This window comes from Geotrypetes seraphini, chromosome 6 (genome assembly GCF_902459505.1).
Source record: "Geotrypetes seraphini chromosome 6, aGeoSer1.1, whole genome shotgun sequence".
In the NCBI taxonomy this organism is placed as follows: Eukaryota; Metazoa; Chordata; class Amphibia; order Gymnophiona; family Dermophiidae; genus Geotrypetes; species Geotrypetes seraphini.
This window is the reverse complement of record NC_047089.1, coordinates 3,759,607-3,779,092: the sequence shown is the minus strand read 5'-3', so window position 1 is coordinate 3,779,092 and position 19,486 is coordinate 3,759,607. Positions and strand designations below refer to the sequence as shown.

Genomic DNA, 19,486 nt, shown 5'->3' with positions numbered 1-19,486 from the left:
CGACATCTTCAGGCTTCCGGCGCATGCAGGCATGTCGGTGGTGGCGAAGGAGGGTGTCGTACGATGCAGGCGGGGATCGGAAAGGGTAAGGGAGCCGGCCAGAAACGAGTCAGCGGGGGTTGGGCTGGGAGGTGAGAGAAGCGGTCTGCCTCGGGTGCTTCAAGGACTGGCTTCTTCGGGCAGCAGCAGCGTTTATAATTTGCTGTTGATGCCGGCTTCAGGCCTTCCTCTCTGGCGGGTCCTGCCTACTTTCTGTTTTCATGAAGACCCGACCCGACAGAGAGGAAGACCTGAAGCCGGCAACAGCAATGAATTGTGAATGCTGCTGCTGCCCGATGAAGTTCAAGAAGGAAAGGGAGCAGAGGGGGAGAGAATGGCTTGGAAGGAAGAAGAGATGCCAGGGCATGGAGGGAAGGAGGAATGTATGCCAGACCAAGGGAAAAGGAAGGGGGAAAGGAAGGAGGAGATGCTATATGGAGCAGAGAGAGAGAGGGCGGACACTGGATGGAAAGAGAAGAGAGGGCAGTGAATGGAAGGGGCAAGACAGAGGGTGAACAATAGATAGAAAGGGTAGAGAGATGGAGACAGACACTGAATGGAAGTGTGGGGGAGAGGAGGGACAGCCGCTGAATGGAAGTCTGAGGGACAGGGGGAACAGACGGAAGGAAGTGGGGAGAAGAAAGAAAGAAAAAAGAGCACATGCAGGATTGAGGGAAGAGGATTGAGTTAGAAATAAAGATAGATAGACAAGGGGCCAGGGAGAGACAGACAGAAAGAATGACAGACAGACAGACAGCATCCAAGGAGAGAGAGACAAATTAAAAAAAAAACAACAGACAGACAAGACATGTACTCTAGCACCCATTAATGTAACGGGCTTAAACACTAGCTAATATATAATCTAGCAGGATCTTTATTTGGCTTTGGCAAAACTATAGTTAAAGACTGCCATAGTGCCTACAATACAACCTTTATGTAGTTGAGCCTGATATAGATGGTGACAGTATTTTGAAATGATTTAAAAAAACTCTACCGTGAAACCATCACCACCTGGAGCGGATCCAACTCTAAGGGACTTCAACGCTGTTTGCAATTCTTTTAATGATATAGGCTCTTCAAGACTTCCTTTTATATGTTCAGGAATTTTAGGTCCCTCTAATAATTTTAAAAATTCTAAACTGTCTTTTTCTTTATCTAAATAAGGCTCAGAAGAATAAAGAGCTTTATAAAATTTTAAAAATTGTTTTAAAATAGGTTCAACTTGAGTGTAAGTATCACCTTTCTCATCTTTAATGGCAATTATTTTTTACTTTCTTTTTGTATTGAAAAATTCAACCAATAAATGGACAGGTGTTTAGAGGAAAAGGGTGGCAGATGGAAGAAAATAATTTCAGGAAGTCACTCCCAGCAAAAATATTAGAGGAATGGTAAAAATAACAAGAGATTTAAGCAAAGATTTTTACTAAATTAAGAAAAGCATTTAAACGTTATTTATTCATTCAATTTTCTATACCGTTCTCCCAGGAGAGCTCAGTGGAAGATTATGAACATACATACAGTACTCAGAGTCTTTGCCAGGGTGTCAAAATCCCTCTTCGAAGGCCGCAATTCAGTTGGGTTTTCAGGATTTTCCCAATGAATTTGCATGAGATCTATTAGCATACAATAAAAGCAATGCATGCAAATAGATCTCATACATATTCATTGCCATTTGGCCTTTATCTGCCATCATATTTTGATGTTTCTATGACATTGTGGCCATTACTGTGAATAAGCATGGTTCAAAGGGTCTCATCTATGCACAGTTGACTATAACCTAAGTAAGAGGGGAAGAGTAACATTCTATGAAAGAGAGTATTAAAGTAGCTAAAATGTAGACAAGTGTGATGACTGTGGATTATGTTGGAAAGAGGATCATGGATCCTAGTAGAACTGGACAGGAACTTAATTGATGACAGGAGAGGCCATGATACTGTGTGACACTATCATATGTGGACTGGCAAATCTGGAAAGTAGCAGAAAGATAGTGGCTATCCTAAAGGGGCTTTGCTTAGATAAATGGTGAGGGAATCCTTCAGGGAAAGGTAGATGCTGGATTTAACACTTAAGAATGGAGAAAGTGGGTCTAATGTTCAGATGGGTACCTACCTGGTGGCAGTGACAGAAAAGCTAAATGAGTCCAAACTCAAAATCCTGAACTTTTAAACACAGACTTCCTCAAAAATATAAAAATACTTGAAGGAAAAGCTGGCAGGATGGGGGGGGGGGGGAGAGAGAGATAAACAAGTAGATGTATAGTGGGCTAACTGAAATGGGCTATAAAAAAAGCAACAGATCTCCATATAAGGCAATCATGAGACGGCAGCATGGAATGCTGCTACTCTTTGGATTGTTGCAGGTCTTCGCAATCCTCCTGCGTCTTCACAACTCTGAATAACTTTGTATCGTCTGCTTCACTTGGATTGGCCACCGTGAAAATGGGCTACTGGGCTGGATGGACCATTGGTATGACCCAGTAAGGCTATTCTTATGTTCTTATCAAATCAAACTATGGAGGGATAAGTGCACATAGATGAGACAATAATTGTGAGGAGATGCAAGGGAGGAGGGCAGGAGGATGAACACTACTGAAAGCTAAATTCAAACACTATCTTTATATATGTGTTCAATGCTTACATTATATATATTGTTAAGAATATAAAATTTATGAAAGCATGACCCGGTCGATATATCTGGATTTTCAGAAGGTGTTCGACAAAGTCCCACATGAATGACTACTTTGAAAAATTGCGAGCCATGGAATTGAGGGTGAAATACTCACATGGATTAAAAACTGGTTGGCGGATAGGAAACAGAGAGTGGGGATAGATGGACAATACTCGGACTGGAAAAGCGTCACGAGTGGATTGCCACAGGGTTCGGTGCTCTTCAATATATTTATAAATGACCTGGAAATTGGTACAACGAGCAAGGTGATTAAATTTGCAGATGATACAAAGTTATTCAGAGTAGTGAAGACACAGGAGGATTGCAAAGACCTGCAATGCTACATAAACACGCTCGAGAAATGGGCTGCAACATGGCAAGAGGTTTAACGTGGATAAGTGTAAGGTGATGCATGTCGGTAACAAGAATCTTATACACGAATACAGGATGTCCGGTGCAGTACTCGGAGAGACCCCCCCCCCAGGAAAGAGATTTGGGAGTACTGGTCGACAAGTCGATGAAGCCGTCCATGCAATGTATGGTGGCGATGAACAGAATGCTAGGATGATTAAGAAGGGGATCACGAACAGATCGGAGAAGGTTATCATGCCGCAGTATCAGGCCAGGGTGGTATAGCATGCATAACAGAAACACGGGTTCCTGATAACTCTCCAGTCTTAGTTAACCTCTGTCCGCCCATCCTCCTTTCACTTCTCCCACATTGTTTGGCTGCATAATGTTAGTAGGTTAATAATTCACATGTTGCGTTACTTACTCTACAGTAAATTCATGTGCGCCCACGGGAATGCAGTATACAAACTGCATTGCACTCCAGAGCCTGTGAAACTCTACGCACTCATCCACGTGCATCACACCATTGCTAGGGAGAGATCCACGCCACACTGGGTCATCTAGAAAATTCTGAATCCTGGTCAGGATCACTTCAAACATAGATAAGCCACAGCACAGACGTTCCTTGGTCAGCAAGTCTCCTTCTCTTGCAATTGCAATTTGCTAAAAATGAAACAACAAACATATAAAGATTGAACATTGTGTTTTCATCAAGAATAAAATAATAGCCCTTAGGACAATCTATGACAACCCTGTTGATAACAGATTTGTCCATAAGACATCTAATCGGGACATAGAGGAGGAAATCAAGATGGCGGTGGAGACGGACGCCTGAACAGGCGCAGCGTTCTGAATTGATAGTGACCAGCGTTGAGCATTCTTTCTTTCCCAACGGAATGGGGAAGAGGAAAGGGATCTCTCGCCCTAACCCTCCGGTGCCTGGGACCCCCCAGCTTTTGGTCCAAAATACAATAACGAGTGCTTTGCCCGTACAGCTGAAGGAGCCCTTCTTACCTCGGGGGCGAGCCCAGATTCATCGCGGAAGCTCGGCGCAGGAGCTGCACAGGCGATTCTGAGCCCGGAGCAGAGGTCGGTCCCTCCCCAACCTGGAATTGCTCAGGTGCAGGGAGATATAGGAGTTCAGCTGCTCGTTGAGGGAGGGCTGTGTTCCAGTGGAGGAGGGACGCCAGCAGGGGAGCTTCAGGAGGAAGGTGCAGAAGAATTATGTCAGCTATCTCCCAGCCCCATGGAAGGAGAGGTGAGAGGTGCTCCGGAAGGGAATGCCATCTGATTTGGGGAATTAAAAACACCAGAGAAAATAGATATGGAAGCGCTCTGGCAGGCCATATCTATCATGGACGCCAACCTTAAGTTGAGTCTCTCGGCTATTAAAACTGACTGGGACTATCTACTCTAAAGTAGAACAGCAAGAAGTGCGACTGTCTGATTTAACTAAAAAATTGGAGAAACAAGAAGAAAATTTAAAGGAAATTAAAACTGTCCAAATGGAAATGGTTAAAGAAAGATCATTTATTTCCCGCAAGTTAGAGAATTTTGAAAACTCTCTGAGAAAGAACAATCTAAGATTTTTGAATTTTCCTAAATGTCCCGTCATTTCACCTGTTGAGATGGCAAGAAAATATTTCCAAGAGGTTCTTGCCATTCCATTGGAAAATTTACCTCCAATTGTGAGGGCTTACTATTTGAGCATAAAGAAACCTCAAGGGGAATCTACTCCTATTGAAAATCTAAAAGAAAATTTGGACATGAATTTGTCTTCATTTCTGGAAAGTTCCCTTTAGGTAATAACCAACAGAACCACTATGTTGCTGACATTGGCTTTGGAAAGTGATAGGGAATATATTCTTCGTTTGTATTTCCAACATATTAACGATAAGTTTTTGGGCTCTAATGTTAGAATTTTTCCAGATCTGGCTCAGAAAACCCAGAAGCGAAAGAAGGAATTCTTGGCCTTGAGGCCAAGAGTCCTAGCTCTTGGGGCTACTTTTTTGGTTAAATTTCCAGCAAACTGTTACATTACCTATCAAAGTAAGAATTTTCTTTTTTTTGAGCCCAAACAGCTTTTAGATTTTATTGGTCCAAAAGAAAGGTTGGAATCTCAGTCCAATGATAAATGACCTGCCGTCTGGCTGTAGCTTGGGTTACCTATTGCCGTTACTCTAATATAGAATTTTATTTCCAAACTGATGAAATTTTCCTTTCTTGATTTTCGAAATTGTGGACTAAATATTAGTTAATGTTTTCAATACATTTGATTGTATTATGTGATTTCTTTTCTTTTTTTCCGATCTTTTTCAAGTTATGTATGGTTCTGGACGATGAGAGGCTGAGGGATCCCCACCAGCATGGATTTACAAAGGGAAGGTCCTGCCAATCCAATCTAATCAGTTTCTTTGACTGGGTAACAAAAAAAACTAGATAAGGGAAAGTCCCTGGATGTAGTGTATCTGGACTTCAGTAAGGCTTTTGATAAGTGTCCCACACCATAGATTATTGAACAAGATGAGCTCGCTGGGACTAGGAGAAACATTAACTGCATGGGTTAAAGACTGGCTCAGTGGCAGACTTCAAAGGGTGGTGGTAAACGATACTCCCTCCGAAACATCGGAGATGTTCAGTGGAGTACCGCAGGGCTCGGTCCTGGGTCCAATCCTATTTAATATCTTCGTACGGAATCTGCCTCAGGGACTTCAGGGTAAAATTGCATTATTTGCCGACGACACTAAATTATGCAATGTAGTGGGCGGAAGTATCGTACCCGATACTATGACACGGGACCTACTTTTACTGGAGCAATGGTCTACTATTTGGCAGCTGAGCTTTAATGCCAAGAAGTGTAAAGTTATGCACCTTGGTAGCGGAAACCCTTGCAGAACCTACACTCTGAACGGTGAGACCTTAACTAGAACTGTTACAGAACAGGACCTGGGAGTAATCATTAGTGAAGATATGAAGGCTGCCAATCAAGTGGAGAAAGCTTTATCCAAGGCTAGACAAATGCTGGGTTGCATCCGGAGAAGTTTCGTCAGCCGAAAGCCTGAAGTGGTAATGCCGCTTTACAGGTCCCATGGTGAGACCACATCTGGAATACTGTGTTCAATTTTGGAGGTCACATTATCAAAAGGATGTGCTGAGAATAGTCGGTTCAGAGATTGGCCACTAGGATGGTCTCAGGATTTGAGGATCTCCCATATGAAGAACGTCTAGGTAAGTTGCAGCTATACTCTCTCGAGGAACGCAGAGAGAGGGGGAGACATGATAGAGACGTTCAAATATGTTACTGGACCTACGGCGACAAGAGGGCATCCGCTAAAAATCAGGGGTGGGAGATTTCATGGAGACATTAGGAAGTATTTCTTCACCGAAAGGGTGGTTGATCGTTGGAATGATCTTCCAGTTCAGGTAGTAGAGGCCAACAACGTGCTCGATTTTAAGAATAAATGAGATAAACATGTGGGTTCACTTCGAGGAAGTGTTTAGGGGAGTGGGTTAGAAACATAGAAATAGACGGCAGATAAGGGCCACGGCCCACCAAGTCTGTCCACCCCAATAACCCTCCCCTACCTTTCTCTGTGAAGAGATCCCACGTGGCGATCCCATTTTGACTTAAAATCAGGCACGCTCCTGGCCTCGACCACCTGCAGTGGAAGATCATTCCAGTGATCAACCACCCTCTTGGTGAAGAAGTATTTCCTGGTGTCACCGTATAGTTTCCCGCCCCTGATTTTCCACGAATGCCCTCTTGTTGCCGTGGGGCCTTTGAAAAAGAAGATGTCCTCTTGCACCTAGATACGGCCTGTGAGATATTTGAACGTCTCGATCATGTCTCTCCTCTCTCTGCATTCCTCGAGGGAGTATAGCTGCGGAACGCAGAGAGAAGGGAGACATGATCGAGACGTGGGCAGACTTGTTGAGCCAACGGCCCTTTTCTGCCGTCATATTCTATGTTTCTATGCTTGATTTAAAATTGAAAAGGCTATAAATAAAAAAAATTAAAAAAAGACATCTAAATCGGTACAACTGTACATATGGATATGCTTTAGGAAACTCAGAATCCACAACCTATATGGAGAAAATACTTGTGCTCAACTAATGACAAAACAAAAAAATCAATTAAGAGCCAAGTTTTTAATAGAAAGTTAATTAAAGGCTCCTCTCTGCGTTCCTCAGACCTACAATCAAGAAAGGTCTGCTGTTTGCAGGGGCCAGGATCCGGGATGTAACCGCTTGCCTTGACAGACTCATCAAGCTCCGAGACCACTTCCCCATGATTCCACGTCGGAACCAACGACACCGCCAGGAGCACCCCGGACAGCATACCTGAAGACTTCAGGGCCCTGGGGGAGAAACTGAGGTGGATGGATGCGCAGGTGGTCTTCTCCTCGATTCTCCCAGTGAGGGGTAAGGGCAGAGCCAGAGAGGATCGAATACAGAGGGCTAACGACTGGCTGCGAGGATGGTGCAAGGAGATGAACTTCGGGTTCCTGCACCATGGAGAAGCTTTGCAAGGACTACAGGGACACGACGGGCTACACCTGACCAGAAGAGGGATGAATGTCCTTGGACACCGTCTAGCCCGCCTACTTCACAGGGCTTTAAACTAGGTAAGTCGGGGGAGGGTACAGGCACAAACAACATACCTGGCGAACTAAACTGCCAATACATTTTTGAGGATGAGGTAAGTAGTCACCGAAATTCTGGATCAGGGGCGAGTACACACACTTTCGAGTCGGGGATAGGTTCACATCATAAGTATGGGCCACATTGTAATTCTGGGTCTAGGGGGAGTACACATTGTAATTCTGGGTCTATTGGGAGTAAACATTGTAGTTCTGGGTCTAGGGGGAGCACAAATAACGCAAATAATGCTAAAGGTGTTCAAGCAGCTCAAGCAGGAATATCCCCACTGAGACTTAACAAAAATACAACATGGAGGGCTATATACGTCAACGCACACAGTTTGGGAAACAAGATCCTGGAATTGGAAACAGAAATAAGGAATGCCCACCTGGATGTGGTGGCGATATCTGAGACCTGGCTCACAGACTCCCATGGGTGGGACATGGTCATACCGGGTTACAACTTGCTTCGCCGGGACAGGAAGGGCAGAATGGGAGGAGGTGTAGCATTATATACTAAAGATGACATTAAGGTCACAAGAATCCCTTTGGGTTAATTTGGCCAGAGGGAAGGACAAATGCTTGTATCTTGGTGTAATTTATAGACCCCCAAGACAACAGGATGACCTGGATATGGAAATAATCAGAGATATAGAAAATATCACCTTGCGTGGGGACACAGTATTGTTAGGTGACTTCAACATGCCTGATGTGGATTGGGATACACTTACCTCTGCTTCCGGCAGCAGCAGGAGGCTATTAAACTCTATGAAGGGAGTTGGTCTCAGGCAACTGGTGTTAGAGCCAACAAGGGATCAGGCAATACTTGACCTATTACTTACCAATGGAGAAAGTGTCACAGAGGTCTCTTATGTCCGTGGCCAGCAAGAGTGCGCATGCGCGCTTTGACTCCTCCCCTCACTCACTAAGCGGCAGCATCCTCGCTCCGGTACCCGCTGACCCTCCTCTCTCTCCCTCCCATGCGACCCTCCCAGCGAGATGACCTTAACAAGAAACCTCCCTCCAGCGTTGGCAGCTGCAGCACGCTAAACAGGCTGCTTCGTGGCTTTCTCCTGACGGTGAGTCCCACTGCTGCGTCACTGATGTTGTTAAGGTCATCTCGCTGGGAGGGTCGCATGGGAGGGAGAGATAGGAGAGTCAGCGGGGGTTGGGCTGGGAGGGGAGAGAAGCGGTCTGTCTCAGGTGCTTCAAGGCCTGGCTTCTTTGGGCAGCAGCAGCGTTAACAATTCGCTGCTGTTGCCGGCTTCAGGCCTTCCTCTCTGGCGGGTCCTGCCTACTTCCTGTTTTCATGAAGACAGGACCTGCCAGAGAGGAAGACCTGAAGCCGGCAACAGCAGTGAATTGTGAATGCTGCTGCTGATGCCCGATGAAGTTCAAGGAGGAAAGGGAGTAGAGGGGGAGAGAATGGCTTGGAGGGAAGAAGAGATGGCAGGGCATGGAGGGAAGGTATGCCAGACCAAGGGAAAAGGAAAGGGGAAAGGAAGGAGGAGGAGATGCCATATGGAACAGAGAGAGAGAGGGCGGACACTGGATGGAAAGAGAAGGCGGACACTGGATGGAAAGAGAAGAGAGGGCAGTGAATGGAAGGGGCAAGACAGAGGGTGAACAGTAGATGGAAGGGGTAGAGAGAGGGAGACAGACACTGAATGGAAGTGTGGGGGACAGGGGGAGCAGACGTTGGAAGGAAGTGAGGAGGAGAAAGAAAAAAGGGCACATGCAGGATTGAGGGAAGAGGATAGAGTTAGAAATAAAGAAAGACAGACAGGGGGCCAGGGAGAGACACAGACAGAAAGAATGACAGACAGGCCAAGGAGAGAGAGACAAATAAAAAAAAAAAAAAAACCAGACTGACATCTACTCTAGCACCTGTTAATGTATCGGGCTAAAACACTAGTTAAGTAATATTAGAGAATGTGATGAAAAATAAGGATTAACCACTGATTCCAAACAGCTAGGTGGTTCTTTTTGTAAAGCCTTAAAAGCTAATAAAAGAGTTTTAAATTGAAAACAGAATGAAACAGGAACAAATGTAAACAAACAGTAATGGTCAAAGAACATGGTGAAATCTATCTGTAACTCAAGATTCAGCAGGTTAGAATAAATTGCCACCAAGGAGACCATCTTCAAGAAAAGATCTTTCAAAGATGTGGCTTTAAGGGTTCAAAGGAGGAATTCAACAAGGGCTGCAAGATCAAGTTCAAGCTCCAGTGAGACAACACTATGTGCTCAGAATTTTGGTATGCCCCAGGGATCTGTACTGTCCCCAATGTTGTTCAATCTCTTCTTGGGTCCACTATTGACTTTTGCTCAATCCTGGTTCCCGCTGAACCAGAACGTACACAGGTAGGGCTAGTCTCAGATAGGGCGCTGGTCTTTGACCAGAGGGCTGCTGGGTACGATGGACCACTGGTCTGACCCAGCAGCGGCAATTCTTATGTTCTTATACTGTCTTCGCTTATGCAGACGACATCCAGATGCTTCACCCGATTCAAATTCATAACATACATGATATTAATGAAATCAACCAAAAACTAGATAAAATTAGTCAATGGCTCACTGAAAATTTGCTTTCATTAAACATTGGTAAAACCAAAGCTCTTCTATTCCTAAGTAGTAACAATGAATCACCATCAGCTCCTAATTGCATAAGATCAATTCCAATTAAATTAGATACAACCATAAAACTTTCATCAGCAAAATCAGTTCAGTTGTTCAAAACTGCTTCTTCAAACTAAAAATGATCCTCTCTCTCTGTACTCTTGGATAAAATCTCTTAACATTCTTATTCACTCACTATTTATGTCTCATTTAGATTCTTGTAACTCACTTTATCAAGGAATCACCCAGAAGGAAATCAGAATTAAATGATAAAGAATACAGCCATAAAAATTACATTGTGGAATTCTCTTCCAAACACTCTTCTAAAATTAAATCAGCCCTTAAAACATTTCTGTTCAAAGATGCTTTTGAGGTCTAAGACAAGATAGTCTTTTTTTTTTTTTTTTACATTTTTTAGCATTTGCAGAATCTTTTTGAAACTTAATACCTTCCCTCCATTGTTTGTTCCTTTTTCTTTTAAGTATTGTAACATTTCAACCAGCTTTCCATTTATACCTAGTTCTTTCTGTTGTTTTTAATAGTCTTTGGGGTTTTTTTCCCCTTGTATTTATATTTTTGTTAAATTTAATGTAAACCACTTAGATCAAATTGAAATAAACTCAAAACTTCTCTCAAAATCTTGAAAATGTCCAACTGGGTTGCTAAGGACCAATTTCCCATTTGAACCTTCAAAGAGTAGAGCACCAAGCCTTTGTCAACCCCTTGTTGGAGAAAGGCCAAGATGGAAGACAACTCCACCTTCCAGGGGGAAATGTCCTCTTGAGAACACCACAACTCAAAGGATCTCCATATCCTGACGTACACTAGGAGTGGTGGAAGGTTTATGCACCTTTCACAGTGTTTCCACTACTGAAGCTGTGTAAAATCTGTGCCTCAGGTGACACTTCTCAACGGACAAGCCATAAAGCCAGGATCTTCCATTACGACAAGACCCTGCTCCAACAAATCCAACCTCCTTGGAAATGGAAGGAGGTGGATTAGATGGACATACCAATATCACCTTAGCCAATCCAGAGTCACTAGGATGATTAAGAATGGGTGAGCCACAATTCTCTATACCCAACCAATCAAGGCCATGGTCAAAACATACAGCAGGGCTTTTGCCTGGACTATGCTTGCACAGTGCATCTATCCCTGTCAACCCTGGCACTGATCTCTGACTGAAGAAGAGCTGGCACTTCAAATTCTCCAATGGCCATAAAATCAAATCTCAGAATGCCCCGTTGATTCACAAAGAGCTGGACAGCTGAGGCACTCAGCTCTTTTTTCTCTGGGTCTAGAGCACTGTAATATAGCTTGTTTTCACATAATTCACTCCCATGAAGTGCACTGTTGAGATTGCTATAAGGTAATCTCTCCAGTTGTATAACCTGCGGATCTTCTGAGTCTGTGACTGTTTTAGTTCAGTCTTGCATGCTGACATACATATTGCCATCATATTGTCCTAGAACACCCATACTGTTTTCAACTGGAGGAAACCTGGCCCTCACCTCCAAGCGACAGATGGTTTCCATCACTGACCACATCCCTGGGAATGGGCTCCCCAGCCCTGAGACTTGCATTGGTCATCACAACAGTCCACTGGTGGGGAACAAGGGAACATCATTCAAAAGATGAGCTAAGATGTCCCCACCATCTTAGCTGGTTCCTAAGGATTGCCAAAACAGGAAAGCAGATCTCAAAGTTCTAGGACTTGGGGATCCACCATGACAACAATGCCTTTTGGAGGGAATGAACGTGGATCCTGGCCCACAAACTATAAGCAAGATTACGACCATCCACACCAGGAACTGGAAGTAAGCCTATGCAATTAAGGCTATCTAAGTTCAGAGCTACTTTTATGAGGCTGGATCTTGACCATATTAACACAGGTAACATCAAACCCTGGCTGGTGTTGAACCAAATTCCCAGGTACTCCAACTCCTTTGAGGGGACTGGATGGCTCTCTTGGTAATTTACCACCCAGACTAGCCACTCTAGCTCTTGGCTGCCTTTGCTGCCTCTGCTTGAGTCAGCATGAATCAGTCAGTTATCTAGGTACAAATTAAACTGGATCCTTCCTTATAAAGAATGTAACCCAGTAGAGCTCTCAGATGTAGCCACTGTATGAGCTTCTTCTGGTAGGTTAGTAACCCTCAAGGCCACTAGCACTGCCCAGCTCTTCGACCCCTCCATCTACGATTCCATTTCCTCCTAGTATTTGCAGAAATCAGAGAGGTTTTGCTTAATTTTGGCCACAGTATTCCAAATATTTGTTCTCACCAAGTGAAAGAGTTGAAAAGCTATATATTTTAGCGATCTTTTCACTAAATATGAATGCTAACCAATACATGCTAAGAGTATATTTTTTTTGGTTACCTGGGGGGTCCCCAGTCTTTCAATCAAAGGAACAAGGTGCAGTGGAGCATATTTTGATTCTAGTCTCTTCATTTTAGCATCAAGTCTTTCAGTCTCTAAAAGAAAAAAATAACATTGAAATATCATCTAAACTGTTTCTAAAATTAAGGCACTGTGACTTATGCTCAAGAAGCAGAACGAGAGAACTTCCAAGAATGAAAGATCTTGCAAAATGCACTAATATGCTCTCAGAAACCTGTGTTTTCCAAACACTAAAGTGTTTGAAGTAAACTTATACAGGTGTAAGGTATCATTCATCGAGCAATATTATTTTTAGATATGTGCAAATTGTTTGTAAATATGTGCAAAAAATGGTTCAACAAGTTATAAAGTGCTACATGCAATAATAAATAAGTGATAAAACTTTTGCACTTATCTTTTTTGTGAAGTAACTTGTGACCAGAATATTTAGCAAATTGGCTAAACGCCCTACGGGACCCGTTTCACCACAACATGGGCTTCATCAGGGGTCTTGAAGTTATATACTGTGAAAATAACAACAATAATATGTTAAATTTAAATAGTATAAATGTATAAAAACTATGCAATTGATCATTCAAGCACTACAATAACAGGACTTACTGTGTAACTCAGCTTCAGTTATCACATGGAAAATGGCGCTGGCGGTCAGAAAACGCCACGCATGCGCATTTTAATCTCTGCGTATGTGATGTCATGCTAATCTATGCGCATGTGTAAAATTAGTCTCTTCTTAGATAAAACAATATTTAGAGACAAGAAAAGACTACAATTTGGTCAAATTGAAAAATTAGAAAAAGGAACACCAATCTATATTCGAATTTAAACCGTTCGGTTTCAGAGAGTTCAATCTGAAAATCCATCTCGATTCTTTTTGATGCAATCTGCGTTTTTTATCACCTCCTCTTGCTGTATTCATTTCCTTGTCAATAGCAAAACATTTCAAATCCCAGAAAGAGTGGTTCATTTCGATACAATGTTCAGTGAGAGGGGCATTACGTTTGAAACATTTTATATTGGACTTATGTTCACCCATTCTTATTTTGAATGGTCTTGAGGACATGCCTACGTATAGTTTATTGCATGGGCAAAAGATAACATAAATAATGTTATCAGTAGTGCAAGTTAGAAAATGCTTTATCTTGTATATTTTGTAGGATTTTTAAACTCATTCTGTGATATCGTGATTTTACAGATATTGCAATGGCCACATTTGAAAAAACCAAATAATATGGGTTTAATCGGTCTTTCTATGTCACATACAGTGGAAGATAAGATTTCTTTTAAATTTTTATTCCTTGAAAAGGCTATCCGTAACTGTGTATCTTCAAATATTGAATTTGACTCTATGATTTTCCAATTGTTTTTCAAAATATGAGCAATGGCATTGCCTCCAGTGGAGTATCTTAGAGCACATGTTACAGTGTTGTCATCTGGCTTGTCACTATGGGATTTCTTCTGGAACAACCATTCTTTCTGATAGTATTTGGGACGTTTTAAAGCTCTCTCTAATATTTTCTTCGGGTAACCGCGGACTTCTAATTTTTCTGTCAGTTCTTTGGATCTCATTTTAAAAGTTTTAGGCGAAGAACAATTCCTCTTCAACCTCAAGAACTGAGAAAAAGGAAGGTTATTTCTCAAACTGGAAGGGTGGCAACTCCAAAAATCTAAAAATGTGTTCCTATCCGTAGGTTTGGTGAAAACGTCGAACTCAAACTTATCTTCTTTTTGGACGATCAATAAATCTAAAAATGTAAATCAGTTTTTGACCAGGTCATAGAGAATACTAAATTCTCATCACAGTTATTGAGCTATTTCAGGAAATCTTGAAGATGTTTCTCACTGCTTTTCCATAATATCAAGACATCATCTATATATCACTGAACATTGTATCGAAATGAACCACTCTTTCTGGGATTTGAAATGTTTTGCTATTGACAAGGAAATGAATACAGCAAGAGGAGGTGATAGAAAACGCAGATTGCATCAAAAAGAATCGAGATGGATTTTCAGATTGAACTCTCTGAAACCGAACGGTTTAAATTCGAATATAGATTGGTGTTCCTTTTTCTAATTTTTCAATTTGACCAAATTGTAGTCTTTTCTTGTCTCTAAATATTGTTTTATCTAAGAAGAGACTAATTTTACACATGCGCATGACATCACATACGCAGAGATTAAAATGCGCATGCGCGGCGTTTTCTGACCGCCAGCGCCATTTTCCATGTGATAACTGAAGCTGAGTTACACAGTAAGTCCTGTTATTGTAGTGCTTGAATGATCAATTGCATAGTTTTTATACATTTATACTATTTAAATTTAACATATTATTGTTGTTATTTTCACAGTATATAACTTCAAGACCCCTGATGAAGCCCATGTTGTGGTGAAACGGGTCCCGTAGGGCGTTTAGCCAATTTGCTAAATATTCTGGTCACAAGTTACTTCACAAAAAAGATAAGTGCAAAAGTTTTATCACTTATTTATTATTGCATGTAGCACTTTATAACTTGTTGAACCATTTTTTGCACATATTTACAAACAATTTGCACATATCTAAAAATAATATTGCTCGATGAATGATACCTTACACCTGTATAAGTTTACTTCAAACACTTTAGTGTTTGGAAAACACAGGTTTCTGAGAGCATATTAGTGCATTTTGCAAGATCTTTCATTCTTGGAAGTTCTCTCGTTCTGCTTCTTGATTGTAATTTTTGAGAGGACGTAGTCCATTCAACCTTTTGACTGTGACTTATGCACCTATTAAAGGAAATATGTGTTCCCATTTTTACACACTTCTGTCAATTTAAAAAGTTGTCTGTGGTAATGCTATTCTCAAAAGAATCCTTTTAAACATGTGGAGGGGCATAATAAAAAAAAAACGTCTAAGTCCCCTTTTGGCCTAAGGCCTTAAACGTTGAAAGTAGAAGCAGGGAAAATGTCCATTATAAAAAAAAAAGTCCAAAAAGAGATTTTTTTTCATAATGGCCTGCCTCTACATTCAGCTGTTTAAACGCCCAGACCACCACTACGTCTAAACTTATACCATAAAATCAACCTAAAAAAAGCCTAAGCCCCAAACGTCTAAAACAAGGGCTTTTAGGCGAAGGAGGAGCCAGTAATCGGGGAGTCGGGGATGCCTCGGGGCAGGAGGGCTTGGGCTCCCTCCTGCCCTGATCGTTGTCAGGGGGGGGAAGGGTGGATCGCGGCAGAGGAGATGAGCCATCTCTCCTGCCGCGATCATTGCTGTAGACAGGTTGCTGGGGCCGCTGAGCTGATCACAGCAGCCACGATCAGCTTAGCGGCCCCTTTTCGGCACTTATACCTGTTTTAACTTGGTGTAAGTCAAAAAGTATAAGTGCCGACTAGGCAACTTGCCTAAAGTTTTGGTTATACCTGCTGCACGCCTAGGTCTAGGTCGGCCCATCTCCTGCCCTCCGCCTGCCCTTCCCCCTCCTCTAAAAACGCCTCTTTTCTCTCTGTGCGTTTAGAGACAGGGGAAAGGCCTAAGCTGGTTTTAGATACGTCTAAAACCAGCTTTGATTATGGTTACTTGGACGATCAGGCTTTTTGATCATCCAATTAGCCATTTAGGCCACTTTTAGACTTTTCTTTTTTTTTATTTATTATGAGCTCCATATTGTTTGAGTATTGAGAGAAGCAAACTTCATAGCATTTCTCACTGATACATTTAAACCTTTGGAAAACGTCACCTACTTAGTCATAACTGTTATTATACATTTAGAGGGGAAGCCATTACACTGAGGTAAAATCTCGCATTTTGCTACTGTAACCAAGATCGTAAAATGAATAATGCAACTTGTGATCAATCTCACAAACTTCCTGGGAACATACGTTATAAATGCTTCTGGGGAGCTTTTCTAAAAGAGGCTAGTGCCAACCCCTTATCCCACCCCCTCAGTCAAGACACCCAAATCTCAAAAAAGACTTCCAGTCTAGACACCCTACATCTTAAAGTCATCTTCTTTTCCTCCACTCCAAACATCCTCAGATGAGGATCCTCCCTGGCATACCCTCAAGAACTCTCTACTCTCTAGTGGTTTAAGTTAATGGACCAGGAATGATCCCCCGTTATATCTGCTCCCTCTGGTGCCAGATTTAAAACTTGACCCCTAGTGGTAATTTCATAGTGGGTCAGGCTGTCCAATTACCCTTTTTTAAACTAACTACTACTAGTTCACGTGGCATGATTTTCAATCTTGCGTCAGAGTGACTGGAGATTGCTCCTACTCCACTATGTTACAGTACTAGTTTGGGGGAAGGGGGAGGAGCTAGTTGTGGGGCTCAGGAATCCTTCATAACAGGTTCCCTATGTACAAAGACTCTTGGATGCAGTCATAACTGTTTGTATGTGAGGTACATGTAGAAATGCGTATTTTATGTTTAAAATATTTTCATTAAGTTGAAATAACTTTCAATCAATAAGCAAAAGATCACCGAGTTCAATAAAAGGGGAATACCTGCTGCTGAATAGAAATCTGTGAAATGGTAGAGAGGCACTGCCACGGTCAGAACTTCAAGATCCAGCTTCAACTGTGAGGCAAGGCCGTGGGAGCTTGCATGAAGGAGCATGACCAAAGGGGAAGGTCTCACCCCTTTGGAGTGAAGCACAGACATTGCCATAGGGAAGTGCTGCTAAATGTCCATTGGTTAAGGAGAAAGGTTCTATAGATCAGCATTTGCAGCCGAGAGGAACTGAACCAGCAGTCGGGACAGTGGGCACTCTGTCCCCCTCTACCTCCTGTGGGAGTTGGGATCATCCTTTGAAAAAACTCCCGAAGCACATTACCATTGCCTGTGCCTGTCACCTCTCTCTTCAGTTATAACCCCTAACAATCCTAACGATCTTTTAGAATTTACCTTGGAAAATATTGGTGCTGCAGTTTTTCAAAGATCATTTAACCTAAGTTTACTGAAGATGTTTTCCCAGAAGCTTCCAGAACCTGGTAATTGACTTAAAAGTGATGCAGCTCACAGGAACTGAATGGATTGCGCCACATTTGCCGCACAGGAGTTGCTACTGCGGCTTTGTAAAAGGGGCCCTTCATTTGGTGGAGCAGCACATGCTCAAGACTGATTTGCTCAGGCAATGTTGGCTACATTGTTTTGGAGAATTCGGCTACAGAATGGAATCTGAGGCTGTTCAATGTTCCAATGACCCACTCTATATTTAAGATGCAGAAGTGATAAATGTGAATCATTTGTATTATTTGCCTAAGGCTAATAAGGAAACCAAGGAAGAGGGCGATATGGATGTTAATTCTCCCAATTTCTGGACTCTTCACTTGATGTCATTAATAAGCGAGCTACCTTACAATCTGAACCCCAGAAGGCTTATTTTTCACACATACTGGGCTCCTCTTATAAAACAATGCTACCTAATTAATAGCCTGTGCTGAATGCAAAGAAGCCCATGGGAATTGAATGGGGGTCTTTTTGCATTCCACATACCACTACAGAGCCCACGGTTTGCTATTGACAAGGTACCAAGAAGCAATACATACCCTTGACATGCACTCTTGGGAAGATGTTCTGGAACGGCGCAGCATGCAACAGATCACAGACTTCTTCCAGTGACTAAAAATAAAACAACCAACAAAAATTATTATTTATTTTTTTTTATTTGTAAATCTTTATTCATTTTCAAAAAATTTCAACAAGTGAATAATATTCATAAAATACATTAATTAATCACTTGACAATCTTATTTGTATTACTTTAAATAACTAAATATAAAAGTCCCACCCCTCCCACCCAAATTCTTTAATAAATTTCCATTTTCAGAAACTCCATCAAGTGTATAATAATTATTCAAAAATATATTAATTAATTACTTGACATACTTATTTGTTTTACTCTAAATAAATAATTATAAGCGCCACACCCCTCCCACCCATCCTGTAAACCAGAACTGAAAATCTGGACAACTTGTTTTGATTTTCAGCAAGTCCTAATCTCCTGATCTCATTTTTATTTGAAATCTGATGTAGAGCAGTGTTTCTCATCTTCTTCAAGCCAAGTCCCACCTAAGTGGAACACATTTTAACCAATGCTTCAATCAACTCTAGCAGACGTACATTCCAAAACCTAATCACAAAATAGAAAGCGAAGTTACTCCCCTCTAGCAGGTACATGTTACCACATATGGATGAAATCATCTCATTAAGCCCAGCACGGATGCAATGCAGCCTTCTGGATTTTTCTGAAACCTTTGGCTGTGCCGTACTACGTGTGTGCAGATACCCAATATGCGTGTACGGGAGCTGTATTATAGCAAAAGATTAAGGAATACAGCTGCTAGAGGAGGAAGGAGAGAACATGGTTCTCATAAAACACCTACTATGGGTGAGTAACTTCGCTTTCCCCTAGGTCAAGCAGGACGACTAAGTTAACACATATAAGAATGCCTAGCTATCAGACTCACTGAAAACAACAAAGAATAGACAATAGGGGCTTGCAACAGACAAGGCAATACAAGAGCAAATTAAACTATAACTTATTCCTGGAATCGAATAAAAATGGTCCTAGGAGGGTGAAGTTGGATTCTGAACCCCAAACAAATTCTGCAGAACTGTCTAACCGAACCAAAAGTCATGTCAGAAATCCTGCTCAAGACAGCAGTGAGAGGTGAATGTGTGAACAAAGACCACATCTTCTCAAATGGAAGCTGATCTCAAGTGCGCTACTGATGCAGCCATAGCTGTGACATTGTGAGCCATGACATAATCTGTTAGAGTAAGCCGTGTCTG

At 42.1% G+C, this 19,486-nt stretch overlaps 1 protein-coding gene across 2 annotated transcripts in view; it reads right to left on the bottom strand.

Moving 5' to 3' along the window:
• CYFIP1 (cytoplasmic FMR1 interacting protein 1) overlaps window positions 1–19,486 on the bottom strand; it is a 138,704-nt gene that overhangs the window by 9,131 nt on the left and 110,087 nt on the right. For both annotated transcript variants that reach the window (XM_033947822.1, XM_033947821.1), the window contains exons 27-29: window positions 18,242–18,314; window positions 12,696–12,790; window positions 3,482–3,720 (exon numbers count right to left, since the gene is read on the bottom strand). In XM_033947822.1, coding sequence (XP_033803713.1) covers window positions 3,482–3,720; window positions 12,696–12,790; window positions 18,242–18,314 — 407 coding nt within the window. The remainder of the gene's footprint in view (window positions 1–3,481; window positions 3,721–12,695; window positions 12,791–18,241; window positions 18,315–19,486) is intronic.